General features: G+C 36.1%; 1 protein-coding gene across 7 annotated transcripts in view; it reads left to right on the forward strand.

Moving 5' to 3' along the window:
* Positions 1 to 22,902, forward strand: part of LOC145675879 (uncharacterized) — a 143,822-nt gene that overhangs the window by 93,833 nt on the left and 27,087 nt on the right. For all 7 annotated transcript variants that reach the window (XR_014129236.1, XM_081746669.1, XM_081746670.1 and 4 more), the window contains exons 17-18: positions 265 to 859; positions 16,540 to 16,709. Coding sequence is in view for 6 of the 7 variants with exons in the window: in XM_081746669.1 (XP_081602795.1) it covers positions 265 to 859; positions 16,540 to 16,709 (765 nt within the window). In the remaining variant the exon portion in view is untranslated. The remainder of the gene's footprint in view (positions 1 to 264; positions 860 to 16,539; positions 16,710 to 22,902) is intronic.

Raw genomic sequence — 22,902 nt, forward strand, 5'->3', positions numbered from 1 at the left:
AGTAGGCAACCGTAGATAAGAAGAGGTTTTAATAGAAAGACTTAGGTAAAACTGGGTTTAAGTAGAAGACGTAGGTAAGAAAAGATTTTAGTACGAAGATATAGATAAGAAAAGATTTTAGTGGAGGACATAGGCAAGAAAAAGTCTTAGAAGATGTAGATAAGACAACGTGTTAATACGAAAATATGTAAGAAAAGGTGTTAGTGAGAAATATATGGAACTAACGATATGTAAGCATTTATTTTACTTGTTTCCTTGTTTCAGGTTACATTGCTAACGCTAATACTAAATGAAAGCCGAGCTCTACTGATAGAAGCTACGTCAAAGATAAACATTGCATTACAGGAAATGAATAAAAGCACTTCATGTCCACCATCCAATTATTTCCGAGACGCGAAATGTACTATACAAGAGGTTATAAAAGATGATTCAAAAGAAAGCCTGAGTGTAGACGATACATTGAAGCTTGTAAAATCTGTTCGTCACGAATTTAAAAACAAAACAAAAGCTAGTCTTGAAGTGGAAAACTTACCGAAAATTGAACCCGTAGAAGTGCCTGAAATTGAAGACGAGAACTACGAAACTAGTGTTATTAAGTGGTTAGAAGAATTAGAAAATCGTCGCCGTAATTTGGTGAAAACAATTGTTGCTTTACAACAACGATTAGGTGAAGTGTCTGATGGAGACGTTCTTTTACCTCACAAAGAGATTATAGAACACCGATTCATTGAAGAGATGGCGTCACTTCGTAAGTGTTTAGAAGTATCTGATAGGAAGAAAGAACACGTCGTTCGTCTCATACAGCTCCTTTCGTTGAGAATGAACTGGCTTCAGGACACGTACAAGAAGATAATAAACGGTAGTTTTATTTTAATTAATGTTCTTATATCTGTAAGGGTTCCAATGTCTTCCTTGATCAAGATAATTTTGAAATGGTTTGAAATTTCTGAATCTAGAGACTTTTATTAATAATATTTTTTTGTAATTTTTATGGTAATGCAAACGTAGTGAAGTCAACGGATTTAATTGTTGCGTTCCTAAAACAATTTTACTATGTATAAAAGACGTACAAATGGTGTGGAACATTACTTAATGAATTGAACTAATAGGATGCATATTTAATAATGAAATACTAACCCGGAACTTTCACTTGAATTTATTTTTATTTGTATACGTCTCAAGGACTGCGTATCGTCGTCTTCGGTACGAATTTATTAAGGAACTTTTCCCATTAATTTGTGGATATGCACTAGCGGTTTATTTCTGTCCTTAAGAGCCATTATTGTATTTCGTTAACAGCATAGTAACATTGTGAATTTTTAGTCCCAATTAAGCACATGAAGGGTTGATGTACTTGATAAGGAGAGTATCACAATAGTGTGTGGCGTCCTGTTTATATATTTGATTAAATAATTGTGGAATGAAGAGCAAAATTCTAATTCTGTGCTGATAACACTAATGGTTACGTAAGCTTGAATTACCAACATAACAGAATGTCATTGAAAAGCACATGAATAAACAATAAATACCAGTGCTTAAGTGGATTCATGGTGGTATAGAACAGACATGATAAATAAAGAGACTTTCAGTTCCAAAAAATACTTCTATAATTATATTAAAGATTGGAACAAATACAATTTCGTAGCAAAGAAAGTAACTAGGTCTTGTCTCAAAACAACTAGAACCAGAACACAAAGTAAAATATTACCATATATACCCGATTGTAAGCTGACATCCCCACCTTTTTTTGTTGTTTTTGTTGGTCCAAAGAATGCCCCTTAGCTTAGAATTTGTATCTTTAACACGGTCGGTGAAGTAGACGACGCAATAGAAAAAACTTAAGTAAAATATCGTCAGAAACTAAAATCCAGTACAATTAGAAGAAAATCCATTGACTTGACAATACTGCGTTCACAGGATGCCAAAAACTTAAAAAGTAAGTTTTTAAGTTTTTGCCATCCTGTGGACTCAGTATATTGTCAAGTCTGGATTTCCTTCTAATTGTACAGTGAAACCAGTCTATGTTGGCCACCATCGGTTCCATTGAAAAGTGGCTAACTTAGACAGGTGGCCAACTTACAAAAAATAAGTGCGAGCTTTGTATTTTTAGAATAGGACTTCTACTGTTACTTGATTGTAAAATTTTAATAAGCAATCCCACGATAGCTACTTTTAAATAATGTATATAGAGTAATTATAACAATATGCAGTACCAGAAAAAAATACTACAATATGTTTAATGTATGTACATACGTTTCTCTTCCTGCAAACAAGTCTGGTACTGGTACAAGTCTAGAATCATTCGGATTGAAAACACAATAACATAACCAACCATAAAATAGAAACTAATGCACGCATTTAATTGAAATTGATATTATAGCACACTGGGTTATTCAGATTGAAAACAGGAAAAGCAAAGTTATACAGTAAATTGAACAATTGATATGCAGTTTATATTACTTTTTTCAGTTGTTACTTTTCTTTTTTATTCCAAATAGGTCTTTTTTGGCACATAATGCACATTCTAATTTTATAGTTAACTAACTCTTGTTAATGAACTACAAGTGTTTCCCTCGGAATAAAAGATGTTTTGGGAAAATCTTAAGAGAATTCATATATCAAAATCTCCACTACCTTTTGACAAGCCGTCACGTCCCAATAGTTGACGATTAAGATAGCTGTAACCTTGAGAATTTTACAGAATTACTAAAGCTCCCCACTGATGAAAGAAGCCGATTTAAAATAATGGTTTAGCAAAACAGACAGGGTAAATAAATACGTATAACTATTTCCTGAATTCCTGTACGTGCTTTTTTTTATTCACATCTTTCACCACCCCTTTATCAGGGTAGTGTTCTGGTTATTGACCTCCAAGATCAAATCGTGGGAATGCATGCTTTTTTGTCTCCAGTTAGAAATACGGAACATACGCTTTTCATGTGGGAATACGAAAGAGTTACGAATAATAACAAAAAGGTAGTTCGCGTGGCCAGGATACGCAGGTAAATTTACCCTTATCGTCGTAGGCTATATATTGCTTCAATGCGTCCAACATCCAAGGTAGACAAGTGCTCAACTTGTAGATTAATAAGAAACGAATGTCTTATGGGAAAATACAGGTTCAAGACGAACTAGGCCAAGATAGGTGAGTGTCAGTAGAGTGGGGTCACTTGGTGAAAGATTTGTAACCAGGTTTTCGATTTTTTGTAACCAGATTTAGTAACTTCTTGTAGTCTTTTATGGAGTTTTAATGCTGAAAAAAGAGTATGGGATGTGCACTCGTTCTCTTTTACGGCCACTTTTTTCCAACCCCTATTTAATATAGCAGAAATTACATATTCTAACCCCTATTGAACATAGCAGGGACGTACTCGTTCTCTTTATAACATAGCAGAAATTATAAAAGACTATGTTACATACCAGATGACACTCGTTCGCTTTTACGGGGGTAGCTACCCCAACCCTCCTCCTTTCACCTCCAGGGCTTGGGGCCGGCAATGGCGGAATAAAAATTTTAAAAAATAACATAGCACAAGGTTTACGGAGAACTTAATCTCACACCAGTGACCAATACACATGGGTTACAAAAAACTTATAAACAAATAAAGCATATTAGCATTAGCAAAAGTAGTGGTGGTTAAGACTTTAAGAAATCGTGTCGTGAAAAGCCAGATGCACATGCTAAATATGGAAAACAGTAATGTCCACAAAATTGAGATAAGTGACCTTGAATACATCTATTATTTCATGTATAATACAAACAGTTTCGTTTTAAAAAACTTATATGATATTGTATATAGGAGTATACCATAGCTATCGAAATACTCCCTCACACGCATATTAGATATATAAACTATAACTCAATATTCACCAGGCTTATTACTGGAATGAGTATTTATAATTATGACCGCAGGAAATGTATGAATAAACTGAGGTAGCTCATCTTGCAGCATATACACCTATAAAAAGATTATTAGGTAAATTTTGTTACAATGCCTCATGAAGTTCAAGAGTATTTAACGTTTTAATTAATATATATATTTCTCTGGAAATCAATTTTAGTTCTGAGGAGAATTTACCGTAAATAATTGCTGTTACAGGAGATGGCAGTAGTTCTTTAAAATGAACCTCTAATCGTAAACTTCCTTGGCGTTGTGAACTTGTATGAAATGCAGCACTAGCACTAGAATCAGGAGTTAAATCAAACACCAGTAGAGTATAACCATTAGGATATTCGGAAAGTGAAATATTAGCTTAATTAGAATAATAAATACCAGAATCTGTAAATAACGTTGAATATGCTTGTATATATACGAGTAGCTTATTCTCAAAATCTGGTTGCATTGGTTAGGATGGTACAGGCATTCCATCAACATACAATGTAAAGAATGACATACTAAATGCTTAAAATTAAAAGGATTTGTCTGATAAGTACAATATAATCATCGCCATGACCTAGAAGTACAAACTATTGGTGCATTATCAGATATTAAAGCCACACATTTATAAGGGAATATTTTATTACGTATAATACTTGTTTGAATGGGAAAACCCGCAAATAAATCTAATTCTGATTTCATACACTCACACTGCATTCTTCGTTTTTCTCTGTTAATATTCTCACTAATTAGTTTTATAATATCTTATTATCGTACATAATGTTTGCGAAAATGTAATTTTAACACATATACATTACACTAATTTTACACATATTGAAAAGGATGTAGATTACCTGTACTATCTCTTAAATCAATAATAATTCGATCAAATTGTTTACGTTGCACGGTGACATAATGAGGATTTTCAAAAAATATGCACATTACTAGCACCGTACTCTTTTATATTTGTATTTGTAACAGCGGAGCTGCAGTATCATCTACCAGTTGTGGTTCTAAAATATCACTATAAATATGTGGTGCAAGTAGCGATTTTTGTAAATCGGATGTATAACGAGCATGCAATATCGTCTTGCTGTATATGATCAAAGCCTAGTATTTGCCTAATTTGGGATAGGCGTACTTCTATATTCTGCCCCTGATCTGCTCTTACTCTACTAACTTCAGTTCTTTTTACCGATGGTTTAACTTTTAATTGTAAATTTAATATATCATTTTTATGATTAATTTGAGATAGAATATCGTCAACATAATAATAGTGGTCTGGCAAAATTTTAGTTGTTTCTGCTTTCATTATCCACGGAACGGTAATAAATATTATTCGTCTATTTGAAAACATTCTGAAATGAACTTATACTTCAACAACAGTTGTCTCCTACATACCTTTCTCTAGCACAAAATGATGATATAGCTTGGTATTATAACATGACGTAGTATATTGTGGAAAATATTACACAGAACTGTTACTGGGTAACGTGAGATGAAAACTAGTACCTTGCTCCATATTTGTCAATTAAAAATATATATCTCTCCCTCTTTTTCTTATTACCACCTGTCTATGCAAATTGAACTTTTTTCCTCTTGCCCGATCCTACCAATATCTGATTTATTTTCCCTTGTAATTCCTCTTCGTAAAATGTACCATCAATCACTTCACCATTTAAATCCTCCAACACATAAACCACTTTATTTTCCTTATATAGCACCTGTTTTAATTTAAATATTTCTGCAATCCGATTTTGTTTGTAATTTTTTTTCAAAATGATGCTTTGCTTTAGTAGTTTGCACAGTATCACCTTTATATTTTGCTATTTTAACAACGTTAGTATGATGCGATTTTTTAAGTATAGCTAAAATTGTTTATTAACAAACTGTACCTTTATCTGTCTAGACGTAAGGGTCTACGCCGGGTAGATGTGAATATTTGCTTAAGAGCATTTGTTTTCAACAGTTTTTGTACGCACAGACACTGCCCATGCATGGCGACTAAATAAATCAATTACTGTTAAAATATACTTCTAGCTATCATTATACATTTGCAGACTGCATATCGTTTAAATCAAGCTGCCACTGATCGTCAATATTGAAGAGTAAATAAGAATTTCGTGGAAAATATGTACGTGCTTATTTATGCAGTGTATAAGTCGATTGTTCTTTTAACCATTGTTGCACCAAAGGAATTGATTTCTTCACACCTTTCCATAATGTAGCAGCTGAAAATGACGTAGGGTGAGGGATTTCGAATATATTCTATACGTTGAGGATTACCTATATACTGTAAGCGTATATTGGATTTTTCTAATAGTACAGCAAAGGGTTCACACTCGGTGGATGAAATATTTTTCTTACGACACCTAACAAAATCCGCTATTAAATCTATTATATTAGCACCAGGAATTAATTTATTATAAATATTAACGCTACCATTGTCATTCCATTGAATGTTGGGATTTTGTTTTAATTTACATAATAAAGGCCTACCTTTATGTAGGCAATTTGCAGGGAGTGTGGATAGAATTTCCTCTTCTAACCTCTTAGTACCAACACTAGTTGATGTTGCCTCAGGGTTTTAAACAATATATAAATATGATAAAGTTCTTCTCGGGCAATCAGCCAGGCGAAAACTGGTGGATAGGCCAACGTTTCGAGAGCAGTCATCGTTCTCATCATCAGGGCAATTATGTAGAGATCAGCGGATATAAGTAATATATACTCTGGGCTGGCGAAATGCTGGTTCCTGATTGGCTGAAAATGCTGGTTCCTGATTGGCTGATTCAATCTGAAAACTGGAGCTGTGATTGGCTGGCTATGTTCCGTAGTTCGTGGTACTGATTGGCTGAGGGTTATCTGGATGTTTGTGTGTCGTTTTCTTTGCTGAGGTACTGATGACCGGATTCCACAGGGGGCTGAGTTGAAATCCAGTGTCTCTATTAACGTTGTTCGGTTCATGAACTATGGCAAGAGATTCGGCTACTATCCTGGTCCAGTAATTGATGCTCTTGGTAATGATGGATGTGTCCTTAAATAAAACTTTATGGCCTTCTGTTAAACTGTGTTCAGCTAAACCTGATTTTTCTGGATGGAATAATCTAATGTAATTTTCATGTTCTCTGCAACGTTGTTCAATGGTGCGTCCTGTTTGACCTATATAAGCCTTTCCGCATTCACAGGGTATACGATACACGCCTGGTGTCTTTAAGCCCAAGTCATCTTTGATCGGGCGAAGTAAGTTTCTGATTTTTGGTGGCGGCTTGTGTATGGTCTTAATGTTGTGTTTTTTCAGAATCCGGGAGATCTTTCCAGAAAGTTGTCCAGTGTATGGTAAAACTGCTATACTCAATGGTTCTTCAGTTTCTTCTTTGGATTTCCTCTGTTCAGAAAAGGTCCTTTTCAGGGCCAAACTGATATCGTGCTTCTTGTAATTATTCTGGAATAGCGTCTTCTTGAGATGATCCAATTCCCGAGGGAGGGATTCTTCGTCTGAGATGTCTTTCGCTCTATGTGCTAGTGTGCTGATGACGGTGTTTCGCTGTGACCGACCGGATTCTTTAGAAGTCTTAGTAAATGTGCACTTACCTTACTAATCATTTTTATGGCTATTATAGTATATCTGGTTGGTAACGTATAAAAAATATTAAGCCTATTTTTACAGATACGTAAACATAATTGAAAGAATCGGATTGAAAAATATTTGTTCGAACGCTGCTCATCAGGAGTATTTTAAATCAAAAAGCAATTAACCAAGAGCATCGAGTTGCATGTTGATAAGCTTCTTGAACAAATTTTGCATTAGCTAGATACAATTGACGTGCAAGATAATTAATTTGAGCCTGGTGTATAGGATTTTTAAAGCATACTATATAATCGCAATTTAATGATATATCTCGCATTCTCTTTTATTGATGAAACATATTTTGAGTTATAAAAATAACACTTAAATTTCAATTGTGCTCCCATTGGTAAAATACCTATAAGACTATTATTATTACATTCCCACACTATTCATCTATAATGTGTGGTCCTTCTTCCGCTGAAAACTCATCGCCCTCTGGTAATACTTTTTAAGTTTACAACAACATGCACGAAGAGTATCATATTAAGGCTGCCACTCACCATAACACCATATATTTTTCCATTGTTTTGATAATGTTCTAAATATGTTTTACAAAGTATGTTTTCCGACATCCGGTGGGACCTGCTATCATACAAGAAAAAGGGGTTTGCCACTCCATATTCTAATATATAATAAAATAATTAGGAATATAATAAAATATTATTATTACGATTTAAAAATGTCAATATTTCTAGGGCAATTCGGTCAGATAAATTAGTAGCCGTAGTAGTAAATTCTGGAATAGTATCTGGAGTATAACTGTGAACAAGTAGATATTGCCTGTTGAATACATGGCAAGTAAAGATGAAGTTTTCTCCAAGTATAAACACAATTTACCTTACCATTATTCTCATTATTGGATGAAAGAATAAAACTTTGACAAATGCTTACAAATTATCCGATGATAAGACCTGATAATTATCACTAACTGAAAAGTGTAGGCAATGAAGTTTTTGTACTAGCATTTAAATAGTTGTCAATATATGGAAAATACAGAAAATTATACCATTCGTTAACTGAAAAACGTGTACGTTTTTAATAATCACTTAAATTAATAACTACAAAAAAAAAAAAAAAAAAAAAATCCCAAATCAACATTATATGCAATTGCAACGCATATTTCAGTCTCATTAAAATAATTAAAATTTGATTATCCATCTTTCTTTCTCAATAGATAAAAATGTAACACCACCATTAAAACGTATTCATTCTTTGTTTTCTTTTTATACCTATAGAGAAGAGTGTCATAATCTGCAACACGTTTCCTTTTATTGGAAGTAGTTTGATATATTCTATAATTCTCTGTCCTAATAATTACTTTATGGTCTTTGGTGCGTGCAATTTGATGATCGAGAGGAATGTTAATAGCGGGTAAATTGTGTAGGATCATTTCTCTCATCTGATCAAAGTTATTGTTTTAAAAGTGCATTCTTCAATTTAATCCCTTAATTTTGCAAATTGTTTTTATTATCGCTGGGGTTTACAACCTGATAACCATAACATTTATTTCTGCTGGCACAGAATTCCTGAATATATACATCGGTCCCATATTCTGTCAACTCGTTTTTCCAATCACCTAAATATATACTTTTTTTAACTAGTACACCTGGACATTGAAAATATATAATAATATCAGTGAGTTTTATGTCCGACGGTTATGCCGGTTAGGCTAAAGGAGACGGTGATTATCAGAAATGAATAAAATGGTGGAATGAAGAAAGTGGGAGGAAACGGTAGAACCCCGAGAATATCCAAGCAAACGGTGTTTGTCCAACACAAAGTTCACACGGCGCGAATAGCTGATTGTTCTGGCGTTTACCACACAGGGCCTTACATTTACCTACATGTTTGTCTTTTGTATTATATTTCTTATGACACTTCACAATAATAAACACATGAAAAAATTCTGCTCTTAGGTTAGTAATAACATGAAAGTGATTCTCAATATATGAGGTTGATACATTTACTCTGTCCATGACCTTCATAAAATATTTTCTCGCCAGACAAACTATCATGTAAGTTAATTTATAACCTGCTAAGTGGTCCTGAAAATTTTTCATTTACGGTATTCCACCACCATTAACTACTTACCGTAACAGCTCGGCATAACTCATCAAACATTAAACATAAATCTTGGGCTCTGTTGCACATACCTATATCTTTGTTTTTTTCTATATTTTCGAGTAACTCTACTGCAACAACCAGTGCTTGCGCCAAACAGTAATTATCATTATTATTATTATTATTGTTTTTTTTTTTTTTTTATCATAACAAGGCCTCTATTTATTCAATGTATGCCGCCGTGCTGTTGAAATTCTGCTTCACTCAGTCCTTACCAATAGGTAGTTCAACATGGTGAAAAATATACTACAAAACGGTCCTGGTACAAGAAAAATGGATTAAACCACCTTCTCTATGCACTCCAGACATTATCGGCATTCGTATTTTACCTTCTCTAAGTGATAAAAAAAAAAAGTTTATCAGGATGATTCTGATAAATAAAACCAACACCACCCGATGATATGGCGGCATATTTCTCATTTTTAATTCATACTAGAGGGTTTTCACCCTCTGGAGGAGGATTTATCTCGATGGTAATTAAAGTGCTATTATCCTTGAATTGTTTTTAATAATGATAGAATTTGGATACTACATGACATGTTTCCATTCTTATGAAACTATAGAATCTTAAGAACCTTTTCTATAATGTATTATTATGATTAACCATCAAAGTTTTTGAAGAATCTGAAAATATTAAAATAATAAAATAAGTTCTTGAAAGGTTGCAGTTTATTCATATATATATATATATATATATATATATATATATAAATTCTGTTTATTATATTAAAACTAAAAAATGCGATAGAAAATTTAAAATATCTAACTTCTAATCTGATAGCATTATTGGGACATGTAGTAGTTAATGACCTATTGCTAAATGTAAAAACCGCACCTCAATACATTGCATTGTTTACAAGTTACTCAGGCTTAAATATTTGACCTCTTACCTGATGGTCAGCACTTTTGGGGCATGTACTACTTGACCTATTGCTAAATCTAAACACCGTACCTTAATACATCCCACCGTTTACAAGTTATCTAGGCTTAAATATTTGACCTCTGATCTCATGGTCAGCACTTTTGGGACATGCAGTACTTTATGATCAATTGCTAATGTGTAAACCGTAATTCAATACGTCGCAGCGTGTACAAGTTATTTAGACATAAATGTTTGACCTCTAAACTGATGGTCAGCAGTTTTAGGTCATGTAGTATTTGATGACCTATTACTAAATGTGAAAACCGTACCTCAATACGTCGCATCATTTGCAAGTCATTTAGGGTTAAATATTTGACCTCTGACCTGATGGACAACACTTTTGGGGCATGTAGTACTTAGTGACTTATTGCTAAATGTGAAAACCGTAACTCAATACGTCTCATCGCTTACAAGTTATTCAGGCTTAAATATTTGGCTAAATATTTGACCTCTGACCTAATGGTCAGCACTTTTGGGCATGCAGTACTTGACCTATTGCTAAATGAAAACCGTATATCAATACGTCGCACCATTTACAAGTGATTTAGGCTTAAATATTTCACTTCTGACCTGATGGTCGGCACCTTTGGGGCATGTAGTACTTAACCTATTACTAAATGTGAAAACCGTACCTCAATGCGTCGCATCATTTACAATTCATTCAGGATTAAATATTTGACCTCTCACTTGATGGTCACACTTTTGGGGTATGTAGTAATTCACTTATTGCTAAATGTGAAAACCGTACTTCAATACGTCGCATCGTTTGCAAGTTATTCAGGCTTAAATACGAGGGTCATTTAACTGGAACTGGCAACACTGCTACGATTGGAGTGTCGTGTGGGCAGAAGACAAATGACGAACGTAGTGTGTTCTGTGGGTGTACGAGTCAGTTCAACGCTGCTGCTGTCCCATATTATGGTGTGTGTCGAGTAAACATTGGTAAAGTGATTGTTGTGTGAAATATCGCCCTAACGTAATGTTCACGCGTGAAGAACAGCGCATGTTTATGAAATTCCAGGTGGCACGAGGGCAAAATGCTAGGACGATTCAAACGGATTAGTAGAGGCCTGTGGTGAAGCTGCTCTACCATATCGGACAGTGGCGAAATGGGTTGCAGCATTTCAGGCGGGACGACAGTCAACAGATAAAATGCACGGTGGAGGGCATATGCGAACAGCTATGGACGAAAGTCATCTTGCAAGACTACAGACACTGCTTGACAGTGATCCGCGCTGAATTTGTAGTGAATTGGTGCAGGAGCTGAACATTTCTTCCGGATCAGTGTTCCGCATGCTAACATAAGATCTTGGCATGCGGAGCCAGATGTGTACCACATGCTCTGACCGAGGTTCAAAAGTAGCATAGGTGGAAATGTGCGTGCCTAAACCTTCAACATTACAAGGAGAAAGGTGAAAACTTCTTGCACCGCATTATTGCAAGTGACGAAACATGAGGAAGATCCTACGAGCGTGAATTGAAACGTCAGTCGAGTGAATGGCGCCACCCAGAATCTCCACAACCGAAAATGCTTAGCAAACGTAAAGGTGATGATAGTCCTATGACCACGAAGGCATTATCCTGTCACATAAAAAATTCTACCGGGCATTACCGTCAATGCTTCATACCTCAGTGACCATTTGCGACCAGAATTGCGGCGCAAACGTCCACACCTGGAGTCTGGACCAATTCTCCTACATGACAATGCCAGATGCTATACACCCCATCCAGTACAGACTTACGACATTGGGGTTGGGAGGTACCGGAGTACCCGCCATACTCCCCGGATATGAGCCCCTGCGATTTTGATCTTTTCCATCTCAGGGGCAAACGTTTCAGAGATATTCCCACCATTGCCAGACAACTGGCAAAAGGTTCAACAGGCTGGCAGAGATTGAGGTGAGTGATTCACTACATTCCATTTCACAACTATGTTGCCACTTCGAGTTAAATGACCCTCGTATTTGACCTGATGGTCAGCACTTTTGCGACATGTAGTACTTGACCTATTGCTAAATGTGAAAACCGTACCTCAAAATGTCGCACCGTTTACAAAGAGAACGAGTATACCTCTGCTATGTTCAATAGGGGTAGGAATATGTAATTCCTGCTATATTAAATTGGGGTTGGAAAAAGAGGTCGTAAAAGAGAACGAGTACACACCCCATACTCTTTTTCATCACTAAAAAACGGTCATAAGCTAAAAAAGTTACTAAATCTGGTTACAGAGAAGTCGGAAATCTGGTTACAAACCTTTCAGCAAGTGACCCCACTTTACTGGTATCCAACTTGGAGAGGTATCCAAGTGGACAGGTTTTGAATTTTAGCTTTTATAAGAAATAGAAATTTTATGTTGCTCGTTGCGATTTAGCAGAATATATTAGCACTTAGAAAGAAAATTTACTCTTTATGCTTTGTATGCTTCAGTAAAAATTTCCATTTTTTTTTATTTTCGTTTCTGATTCACGGGAGGTTGGCTTACAATCATTGTCGATTTATAGTTGAATAAATACAGTATATTTAATAACAAATAAAGTTATCTTCTCTCGTTTTAGTACAGGGTTCATATAAAAATGGTTGAACCCATGATTAATTCAAAGAGGGAATTAGAATATTCTCTTTCATGCTTTTGACTGTCATCTTATTACTATGTTGAGTACCATTTTTTTTTTTTTTTTTCATATGTAGGTGACTTTCATTGTCGTCCTGTGTGAAAATATGCGCAAAGTGTACCAATTGCCAGTCTTATAGTTATAAATATATTGGTTTCAGATGTAATATTATGAGTCTTCCATGCAGAAGTTGCAGGTTCGATTTCTGGTGGAGGTTCCTGTAATTAGGATTCCACGTTAAGCCGAAGGTGCACATCTCATAGCTTGGGTGATGAACATGAAAGAGAGGCTAAATTCTTATCTAACCAACCAATCAACTGTAATTGTACATGTACCACTACCTCTATGACTATAATAAACTGTAGGAGATAATAATAAAGACTTTATCACACAACAGTGAACTTGTAAAGTATAAGGACTTCCATTATACACTTCATCAGATAAGGAGGGCAGACGTAAAAAAAGAAAGCAGTCCCGCGATGATCATATATGTATGTAATGTACACCAGAAAAAAATTAAGCCTACTGTATAATACTTAATTGGTTCTCCGAACGAATTGTAGGGGTAATTCACTGTGGCATGAATTCTGGAAAAATCTGTATGAGGTTCACATTGATTTAAAATTACTCAGCTGTTCCTAAATTTGACAAGGTTCCTTGGATGTCTGTGTCTACTTAATCTGTTGTTCCAAGTAGTTCAGCAGATTGTCAATAGGTATTAAATCATGTGAGTATGCTTATAGTACCAATTCTAAATTAAACGAGGTTCCTTGGATGTGTGTCTACTTAATCTGTTTTTCCAGATAGTTCAGAGGTTGTCAATAGGTATTAAACCTGTTGAGTTTGCTTATCAGGGTAGATGAAAGAGGCCTTCGATATGCTTATCGCTGACAATTTTGGCCCGATATACTCGTCTTAAAAAATTGGTATATCTAAATTTGAATCATTAGTAAGATTGTGAACAAAGCCAACGCCCGTTCATTCAGAAGCCGAATATAAGTTTTTTTTTTTTTTTTTTAGTTAAAGTGAATATTGGGGTCGATTTTTTGTACGTGAAGTAACCAAAGAATATCAGAGACTCTATTTCTTTATTTTACCACACCAGATAGAATTTTTATAGAAGGCTTCATGTTTACGATGCATTCTACATTTGGCTTTGTTATTGTAAAGGGACATTAAAACTAATCGAAAGTTTGTGTTCTTGTGTGCATATATTTAGTATACTTCTTGCCAGTTATCTATTTTGTACATGTTCTGGAGTTCCCTTGTGAGTAATATAATTTCTTAAAGTGAGAGGCATGTGTCTTGTTATTGATAATTTATCATCCACTAGGGCAGCACGGTGGCTCAGTGGTAGAGCGCTTACCTCTGGTGCGTGGGGTCCCTGGTTCGATCCCTGTCTAAGTAAGTTTGTGGTGGACAACATCGTGCTCGTGCTTTTTTTTTCGGGATACTGTCTTTGTTTCCACTTTCTCATTCTACCAATTCGTTCATCGTGCTCGTGGGTTTTCTCGGGGTTCTCCCGTTTCCTCCCACTTTCTTCATTCCACCATTTCACTCATCTCTCATCATCACCGTCTCCTTTAGCCTAACCGACATAACCGTGGGACGTAAAACTTAAAATATTTCATTCATTTCTTTCATCGTTATTCACTTGCTTTAATCATCGAGTCCCTTTGCCTAACAGGCATAAACCTGGGATTTTTGTCATCCATTAGAGTTATATTATGATGTCATGCCAAGTGGTACTGATGCTTCTCGCAACATTTCTAAGGGAAATCCGTCACTACGACATAAGTTGATCGTAGTATTGCCTTCCTTTCTTCTTAGGTGAAAAATCTTTCGACTGTTTCCACGCAGTTTTCCACTTTTCCCTATCCTGAGCCGACGAACTCTTCATTTCAGTATACTTTTTCTTGCCTACATCTTCTATTATTTCTCTGTATATTTCAATTGCGGTCTTCCACTAACTATTTTTCTTTTTGACATTCCCTCGTAATGGCGAAAAAGGAATGAAAAAAAGGGAGGCGCGAGGATGTGCCAGCGGGCGAGAGACAGAAGGACCCAAATATTTGTAGTCCCTAAATATAATTAAGTTACTTCAAGAAGGAACAAAGATTCGCAACTCTTTCTCTAGAGAAAAAAAAAGGAAAATGAAAACAATAAAAACTATGGTTTTCATTAAAACTATACCTAGGTATATTTACTATTTGGTATTTTCGAAGTTTCTCGTCAACCCCTATTTAAGACAGGAGAGGAAATATTCTATTCTTATTAAAAATGTGCTAGCCTGCCGTACCATTGTGTACCACCAGACATAAAACACTATATATTAGATTTGTATAGTTTTCACTACTTTGAAATAAATTTTGTTTTGTCTTGATATAATATTAGTCTTGATATAATATAAAGTTGTTCTGTAAGAAAATAAATGATTATCTTTCTAAATATTTTCTGTAATAACTGCTCAAACTGTTAAGATTTTCTAAAACCTGAATATAGTTTTATATAATGAGATAACTAAGAAACTTGCGTACTAAATGTATAATATATAGAGTAATTACAAGTGATTCATCGGATTTTAAAGTGAAATATGCTGAAAACTATTAACATAGTAGGTTTGTGTTAATGATGAAACGAAAGAACACATTTAAAAGTCTAATTTTTCATGTTTGTAATTATGACTGGTGGTGACAGATGGCCGTTTGGCCTAGTTTTCAAAATATCACCTATGCAGCAGAAAGCATTCTGTGTTTTGAAATATGAGAAGTTTTTTTTTTTCTTTTTTTTTTCATTATTACCGTACAGTATTTTCCACAAGTGAAAGAGGATTCCAGTAACTTCATATTCCAAATTAATGGGATATCGCCTTATTGGCACAATGAAGTGCGTTGCTACCTGAACGAGGAACTCTTACTCCGATGGAGTGGGTAACGCTTTTTGCATGGCCTCCTAGGTCTCTCGACTTGAGTACTAGAGCACGTGTAGGGCAAGCTAAACTACCGCATAGATGTGTCTTATGATGCAAGGAAGCCACATCGAACATTTGTAACAGTATTTCTCAAAAATTGAACCGTTTTGGTATATTTTCATGTATAATATGGTATTATATGTATTATATTTTTTTTAAAAAAATACAGCTGTTTCAAACCCGATTAATCATTTATAATCACTCTATATTTGAATATTTATCATGAAATCTTAAGCTGAAATATTTGTATTAGTGCCATGGATGTAGTGATAAATTTTAATATCCATTAACGTCTTTAGCGGCCACATGAGTTTGTTTATACGTACCTGCTTTTAGTTTAGATTAGATACAGATTTTAGTGTGAAACTTTCAGTAACTTAGTAATTGTAATTACATAATTGCAGGAGACGGTAATGTAGTGAAAAGAGAGATAGCACCACCGAATCCATCTTTCGTACAGCTGCAAGCAATGATGATCGAGACTAGACTGAAAATGATATCTGTGATAATAGACTTAAAAGCCCTCTTCTCAGCATATCTTTCACGATATGGTACTGCTCACCCAATCACAGATGTAAGTATACAGCCAATAGCATATATCTAGGAGAATAATTTTCAAAGAAATCATTTTTGGTGGATATTTAGATGAATTAAGAAAAATAATATATACCTAATGCAACGTGTTATTTATTGAGAACCAAAACTGTTCCAGTGACCTTTCTCAGTCTTCAGTTAGCTTAGCTTCATGCAAATACTTCTCACATCTTTTAATTTGTATGACGAGTCAATATCGATCAATATATATTATCACGAATGTGTCCTGTAAACAATTTAAATGTTTCAAGTTCTTTTCCTTATTTTTTGCAGTGCTTTCTATAAAATTACTTAGTTGAAGATTTGTCGTAACTGCACGGTATTTTGACTTTTTTTAAAAGTAAGTGTTTAGTATTCGTACAATACATAACATGCCTCAAATCTGTTTCAGCGCGTAATTAAAATTTCGAAATCTCAAGACTCATGAATGAGTTGAGTCTATTTAGGTTTTTGAGTGAGGATTTTTCTTTAAGTAATCATCCTGTTTTAGTATATTCCCTACTAAAACACGTTAAGGTTTGGGAGTGATTCGTCGTACTTTTTACATTCAGTATATTGTGAAAGCTTATTCATATAGGGATTGCTGCACAAATCAAAATTAATGACTTGCACAAAATCTTTCGCACCTGTGACAGAATCAAGCCGTAATCCACTTGCGTCGGTAAAACTCTAGATGGTGATGATGATGGTGATTATTATTATTATTATTATTATTATGTTGTAACTGTATATTATTATTAGAGCAAGGAATTTTAGATGCTGAGCTTTACTTTTATTTTTTTTTTCTATTAAAATGCTTAAATTGGCTTTTCTTGATTAAGAAAACAAATAAACGCTCCTACGTGTGTTTTGGAACTTTTTTGCACCTTTTCTTACTGTCATCAGTTATTGTTATTAATATTAATTGTTTTCTGTTGTACTTTTTATTCCCACCGACCTTGTGTTGTATTTTATTTTCTTATTATTATTTTAGTTATTTATTTTATTTTATTTTTTTTCTGTTTTGTATTGAATATGATTTACGTACCGTGTTTACTCGCGTAATAGTAGCACTTTTTGTACCATTTTTTTACTCCAAAAATTCAACTGCGACTATTACGCGAGGAAAGCTACCAATCGATTATCGCTACTATCAAAACATTTTTGAATTTTTGTACATACAGTATTGTATCAACATAAAAAATAAAATGTAGCCACGAGGCAAGATGATGGAATATCAGAGTAGACGAGGTGGTTGTAAATAGCTGAAATACTGGGATGATTCATACTTGGAGGGGGCACGCAGAATGGAAGGTGGAAGTGGGTTGCCTGATCTCTGTTGGCAGATGGATCACAATGTTACGTGTCAGTAAATATGAATAGTTCTTTTGCTCGTATTCGTGCAGAATAGGCAATTTCGAAGACAGTGTCGTTTACAAAGGCAACACTACCGAAGACTGTGACTTTTATGCGGGATTTTTTGGCGAACTTTTATGCGGCGAATTATTTTTGGCGAACATTTTTACTTCAAATTTCAGATACGACTATTAAGCGAGTAAAGACGGTATTTTTCTGTATAGTATCATTGTTAAGTTGTAGTGTTTTATTTATTACGTAATTGTTTAGCGATAACAAATTTATCCAGTAGTATTCCTAACTCTAATATTTATAAATTACTTCTAATAGAAATTTTCTAAATTTGCGCGTTTGGTCACATTGAAAGAGTATATGATCTAAATTTATCAGCTTATCTATCCCGCACCAACAGCCTGGAGTACGGGTATATTTTCTATAGTTTAAATAGTTTTACAAGTGTCGATTCCGTACGTTTTAAAATGATTTGTGCTTTACTACATACAATCATTGTTACTTAAACCTTGTAAACTCAAAGTAGTTTTCGAGTTCGGATTTCCAGCGGTGGTGCAAATGTACCTCCAAAATGTTTGCTTATTAAATATATTTTCCATGAATAGCATTGATGTTATGTTAGATCAGAAATGAAATAAAATGAAATGAAATTTTTCAGTTTTACGTCCCACGGTTATGCCGGTTAGGCTAAAGGAGACGGTGATTATGAAAATGAATGAAATGGTGTAATGAAGAAAGTGGGAGGAAACGGGAGAACCCCGAGAAAACCCACGAGCACGGTGTTTGTCCACCACGAAGTCCAAACGGCGCGAGCTGGGATCGAACCAGGGACCCCAAGCACCGGAGGTGAACGCTCTACCACTGAGCCACCGCGCCCCCTTATGTTAGATCAGATGAGTGGCACGACCACAACAGTGCACGGGGAGTGTCCCCAAACCTTCAATTTTATCCGACCATTAGGAATCCAGGCAATTTTCTCAAAGCAGAAATTTGCTGTTACGCTGCTGGATTACATTATTTTTACTTAAGTTTTACGTAATTCAAAAGCAGAAGAAAGCAAGAAAATTTGAGCTTCATATCAGTATGGTATTAGAAAGTGTTCGTAAATGGCCTAACCGGAATTAAATACCGTTTCTCGTGAGATCAGAGAAATCAGTCAATGCCGGATCTGATCAGAGGAAAGATGCGTGACTGTTCGAACTCATTAAATGGTTTTATGATTGCGATGTCCATCCAGCGTCATGAGGAACACTAGGGAGCTACTTGAAAGAAAGAAATAGCGAACTCCACTCTAGAAAGCCAGCATTAACGGTGAGGGTAGCTGATGTCGTGACCATATACCACTCCAAAGGCCAGAAGCCGGTTGGTAGGGCCTGTCTCCTAAGGGCTGTTGCGCCAGGAATTTATTTTATCTTTTCTAAGAATTGTTATTAAATGAAGTAATCAAGTTTGTAAGAAGTAATTATTCCGTCTGTGAATCGATTATTACGACATCTACGATACGATTAAGTTTAATGGGTAAAAGACATTTTAAAATCGACGACTATTTTTTAATTGATAGGACTTGCATATACTTTACTACCTGAAATCCAGACGTTTATATTGTCTCCTGTATTTATTTTATTTTACGAGGGGGTGCTGATAAAGATTGAGCCCTCCAAGAAAAAATTGAGCTAGGAAGCTGAAACTCCCACACAATTCCACATATTCCCCTAGTAGGTCAATGCATTTGCGACATCTGTCCTACTTCTTATGTTCTTGTAAATAGAAGTCTTTTGTCTGCTGCTGTAACCACTTATCTGTAGCATCAGTTGCCGCTTGAACACTCTGGAAACGGTGACGTTTGAGAAGTTTTTTGAGATTTGGGAGCAGATAATCGGTGAAGCTGCGTGGGCGAATAAGGGGGATGAGGCAATGCTTGAAAGTCTAGGGTGGCCAATGTGTCCTGTGTTTCAGATGTCGTGTGTGAGGAGGCATTGTCGTGCAAAGCAAATCACCTTTGGAGATCTTACCACGACGTTTATCCTTGATATTTTCGCGCAACTTCCTCAAGAAACCACAGTAATATGCTGCATTAATGGTTGCATCCGCTGGAAGATAGTCCACCAGCAGAACTCCGTTTTTGTCCAAACAGATTGTTGCCAGTTGTTTCTTTGCAGATCTCTCACACGGCACATCTTTGGTCGGAGAGAAGAACTGTGCCTCCATTCCTTAGACTGTTCTTTAGTCTCGGGATCATAACAATAGATCCACGTCTCATCACCAGTTACAAGTTTCTCCAAAAAACCAACCTCGCGTCTTGCAAAATATTGCAAAACTGTCTGCGAAATTCTCACTCTTTCCTGCTTTTGTTCCTGTGTCAGAAATTTGAGGATTCCGTTTGCTGCAACCTTTCTCGTATCCATATCATTATGAATAATGGTACGAACTCTTTCACGTGATATGCCCAAACATGTAGCAATCCTTTTGGCTGATATTCGGCAATCTTCCATTATCATGTCCTGGATGGCTTGCACATTTTCGGGAATAGACACAGAAACAGGCCTGCTACTGGGTTTCGCACTTTCAACATCAAAATGGCCAGTTCTGAAGTTTTGCCACCCAACGTTTGACACTTGCATATAACGACCCACGGTCTCCCAAAGTTTGTTCCATTTCATCGTAGATCTGCATCGCACCTTCCCCTTGAAGCTAGGGAAACTTCATGACGGTGCTATGTTTCTCTGGACTGAAACTTGCTGGAGGTGTAGCCATGTTCACTTCTGAAACGGAAAAGAAAAGGATGTTAATATCATAGAACATTGCATTGCAACATAGTCTATATATCCTGCTAATTTCAGCTTCCCAGCTCATTTTTTTTTTCTTTCTTGGTAAGGCTCAATCTTTATCAGTACCCCTCATAATAGAAACACTTGAGTAAAGATACACTGCTTTTATGTAAATTGCAACACCCAGAAAGACCTATGCTAGCATAATGAAATTTATTCCAGAGATTAATTACATATGACAAAACTCAAATGATTAGAATTACAGAACTGTATATTACCTCTGACCTTGAAAAATCAGTATCGTGTGAATCTACCACGTGCTGAGATCAGCGCCTTTATACGTCCTGGCATGGAATAAAGAAGATGCTGGATATCTTCCTGGGGATATTCTGTCACGCGGATTATACGCTAGTCCACAAGACGTCCACATTTTCCGGTGGTGGACCGTGACGAAGTTTGCGCCCAACCATATCCTAGACATGCTCGATGGGCGACATGTCAGGCGACCCTGCAGGCCAGGGAAGTAGTGATATCTGGCGTTCTGTGAAGAAAGCTTGCACATTCCTCGTTACATATAGTTTGGCATTGTCCTGCTGAAATATGGCGTCTGGAATTGCCTGAAGGTAGGGCATCACTCCGGGCTCCTAGAACTTTATCAATATACGTTGCTGTTCAGATTGCTCTGGATACGGATGAGTTACGATCGCATGTTGTAAACAATGGCGTCCCATGCCGTTACAGGAGCATCCAAGATGATACTCAAAAGTGTAAGCTGGCTAATTGCGCTCACCACGGAAGCGTTGTACGCGTATGTGGCCACCATTGTAGGACAGGTTGAAACGGGACTCGTCCAAAAACACCACATTTTGTCATTCAGCACACCAGTGACCGTGTTCTCGTGCCTATATCAGTCTGATGTTTTTGTGGTTTGGTCAAGGGAGCCGTCGCAACGGTATGCAAGCCAGCAGTCCAGCGTTCAGTAGACGACGTCGAACAGTCGATGCAGACATGGCAACACCCGTGACAGTGCTCCAACATTGAGCCAACACTGTGGATCCCGCTGTCCGGTCTGTTATGGCATCCGGACAAGGTGTCTGTCATCCTGTGCTGTGGTCATATTGCGTGGTCTAGTCCCTGTTCGTCGCTTTGTAGAATCTTCTTCTGTCTACTGCTTCCACACAGGCATCACTATTGTCACAGCATATCCTGTACGAGCAGCATTGTCGTGGTAAAACAAACTCACTTGCCGCTGATCGTTCATTCATCCCCGTTCGAACTCACTCAACTAAGTATATTGCGCCCTTTGACTTCGACGAGGCATACTGACACTCGGCTACGTGTTGCCTCCTTGTGTGGTACCACTCCGATCACAGACGAGAGGGCGCTGCCGGCCATACGTGGTCGCCATCTGTCTGAAATGTTAATTACTTCTTCTTACAACATCCTTACACATATTTGCAAAGTTTGGATTCATTTGGGCCATTCGTTCCTGGTGTTGCAATTTTCATAAGCAGAAGTGTATTAGATATAAAACACAGAAACGACGTGTAGTAATAATCGAAGGAATATAAAGGATAATAGTATCAGTCACAGCACTGCTAAAATCGCACGAAAAGGCGATCGATATGTAGTAGGTATTGCGTACCCTTCAACTTCCTGCTGGAAACAACATACCGAAATTCCAAATTACCTGCTAAGCACCAGGCGTTATCAGTGACAGAAAGATTATCTCAAAGGTACAAAAGGATTAGATACTGGGGTAAAAATATGGTAATATTGTACTACACTCTTAAAAATTTTGTGTAAAGGTTTTATCATTTGATGTCTTTACAGATTTTCTCTCAGTACATTTTGTCCCTGTAGCACTACGAACTCATATTGTGATTTCTAGAGGAATATTTCCTGAATCTTCTGCATATCAATCCCTTTTTTATGCTTTCCGCATATAAGACTGCTGTTATTTTTGTGAAGATACATACACAAAACTGGCGTCTAGTTGGGTAATATGTGGTCGGCACATAGGCTTCCATCGCGTTCTTCTATTCTTTACCAGAGTTT

This window comes from Thermobia domestica, chromosome 18 (genome assembly GCF_964235325.1).
Source record: "Thermobia domestica chromosome 18, izTheDome1.hap1.1, whole genome shotgun sequence".
In the NCBI taxonomy this organism is placed as follows: Eukaryota; Metazoa; Arthropoda; class Insecta; order Zygentoma; family Lepismatidae; genus Thermobia; species Thermobia domestica.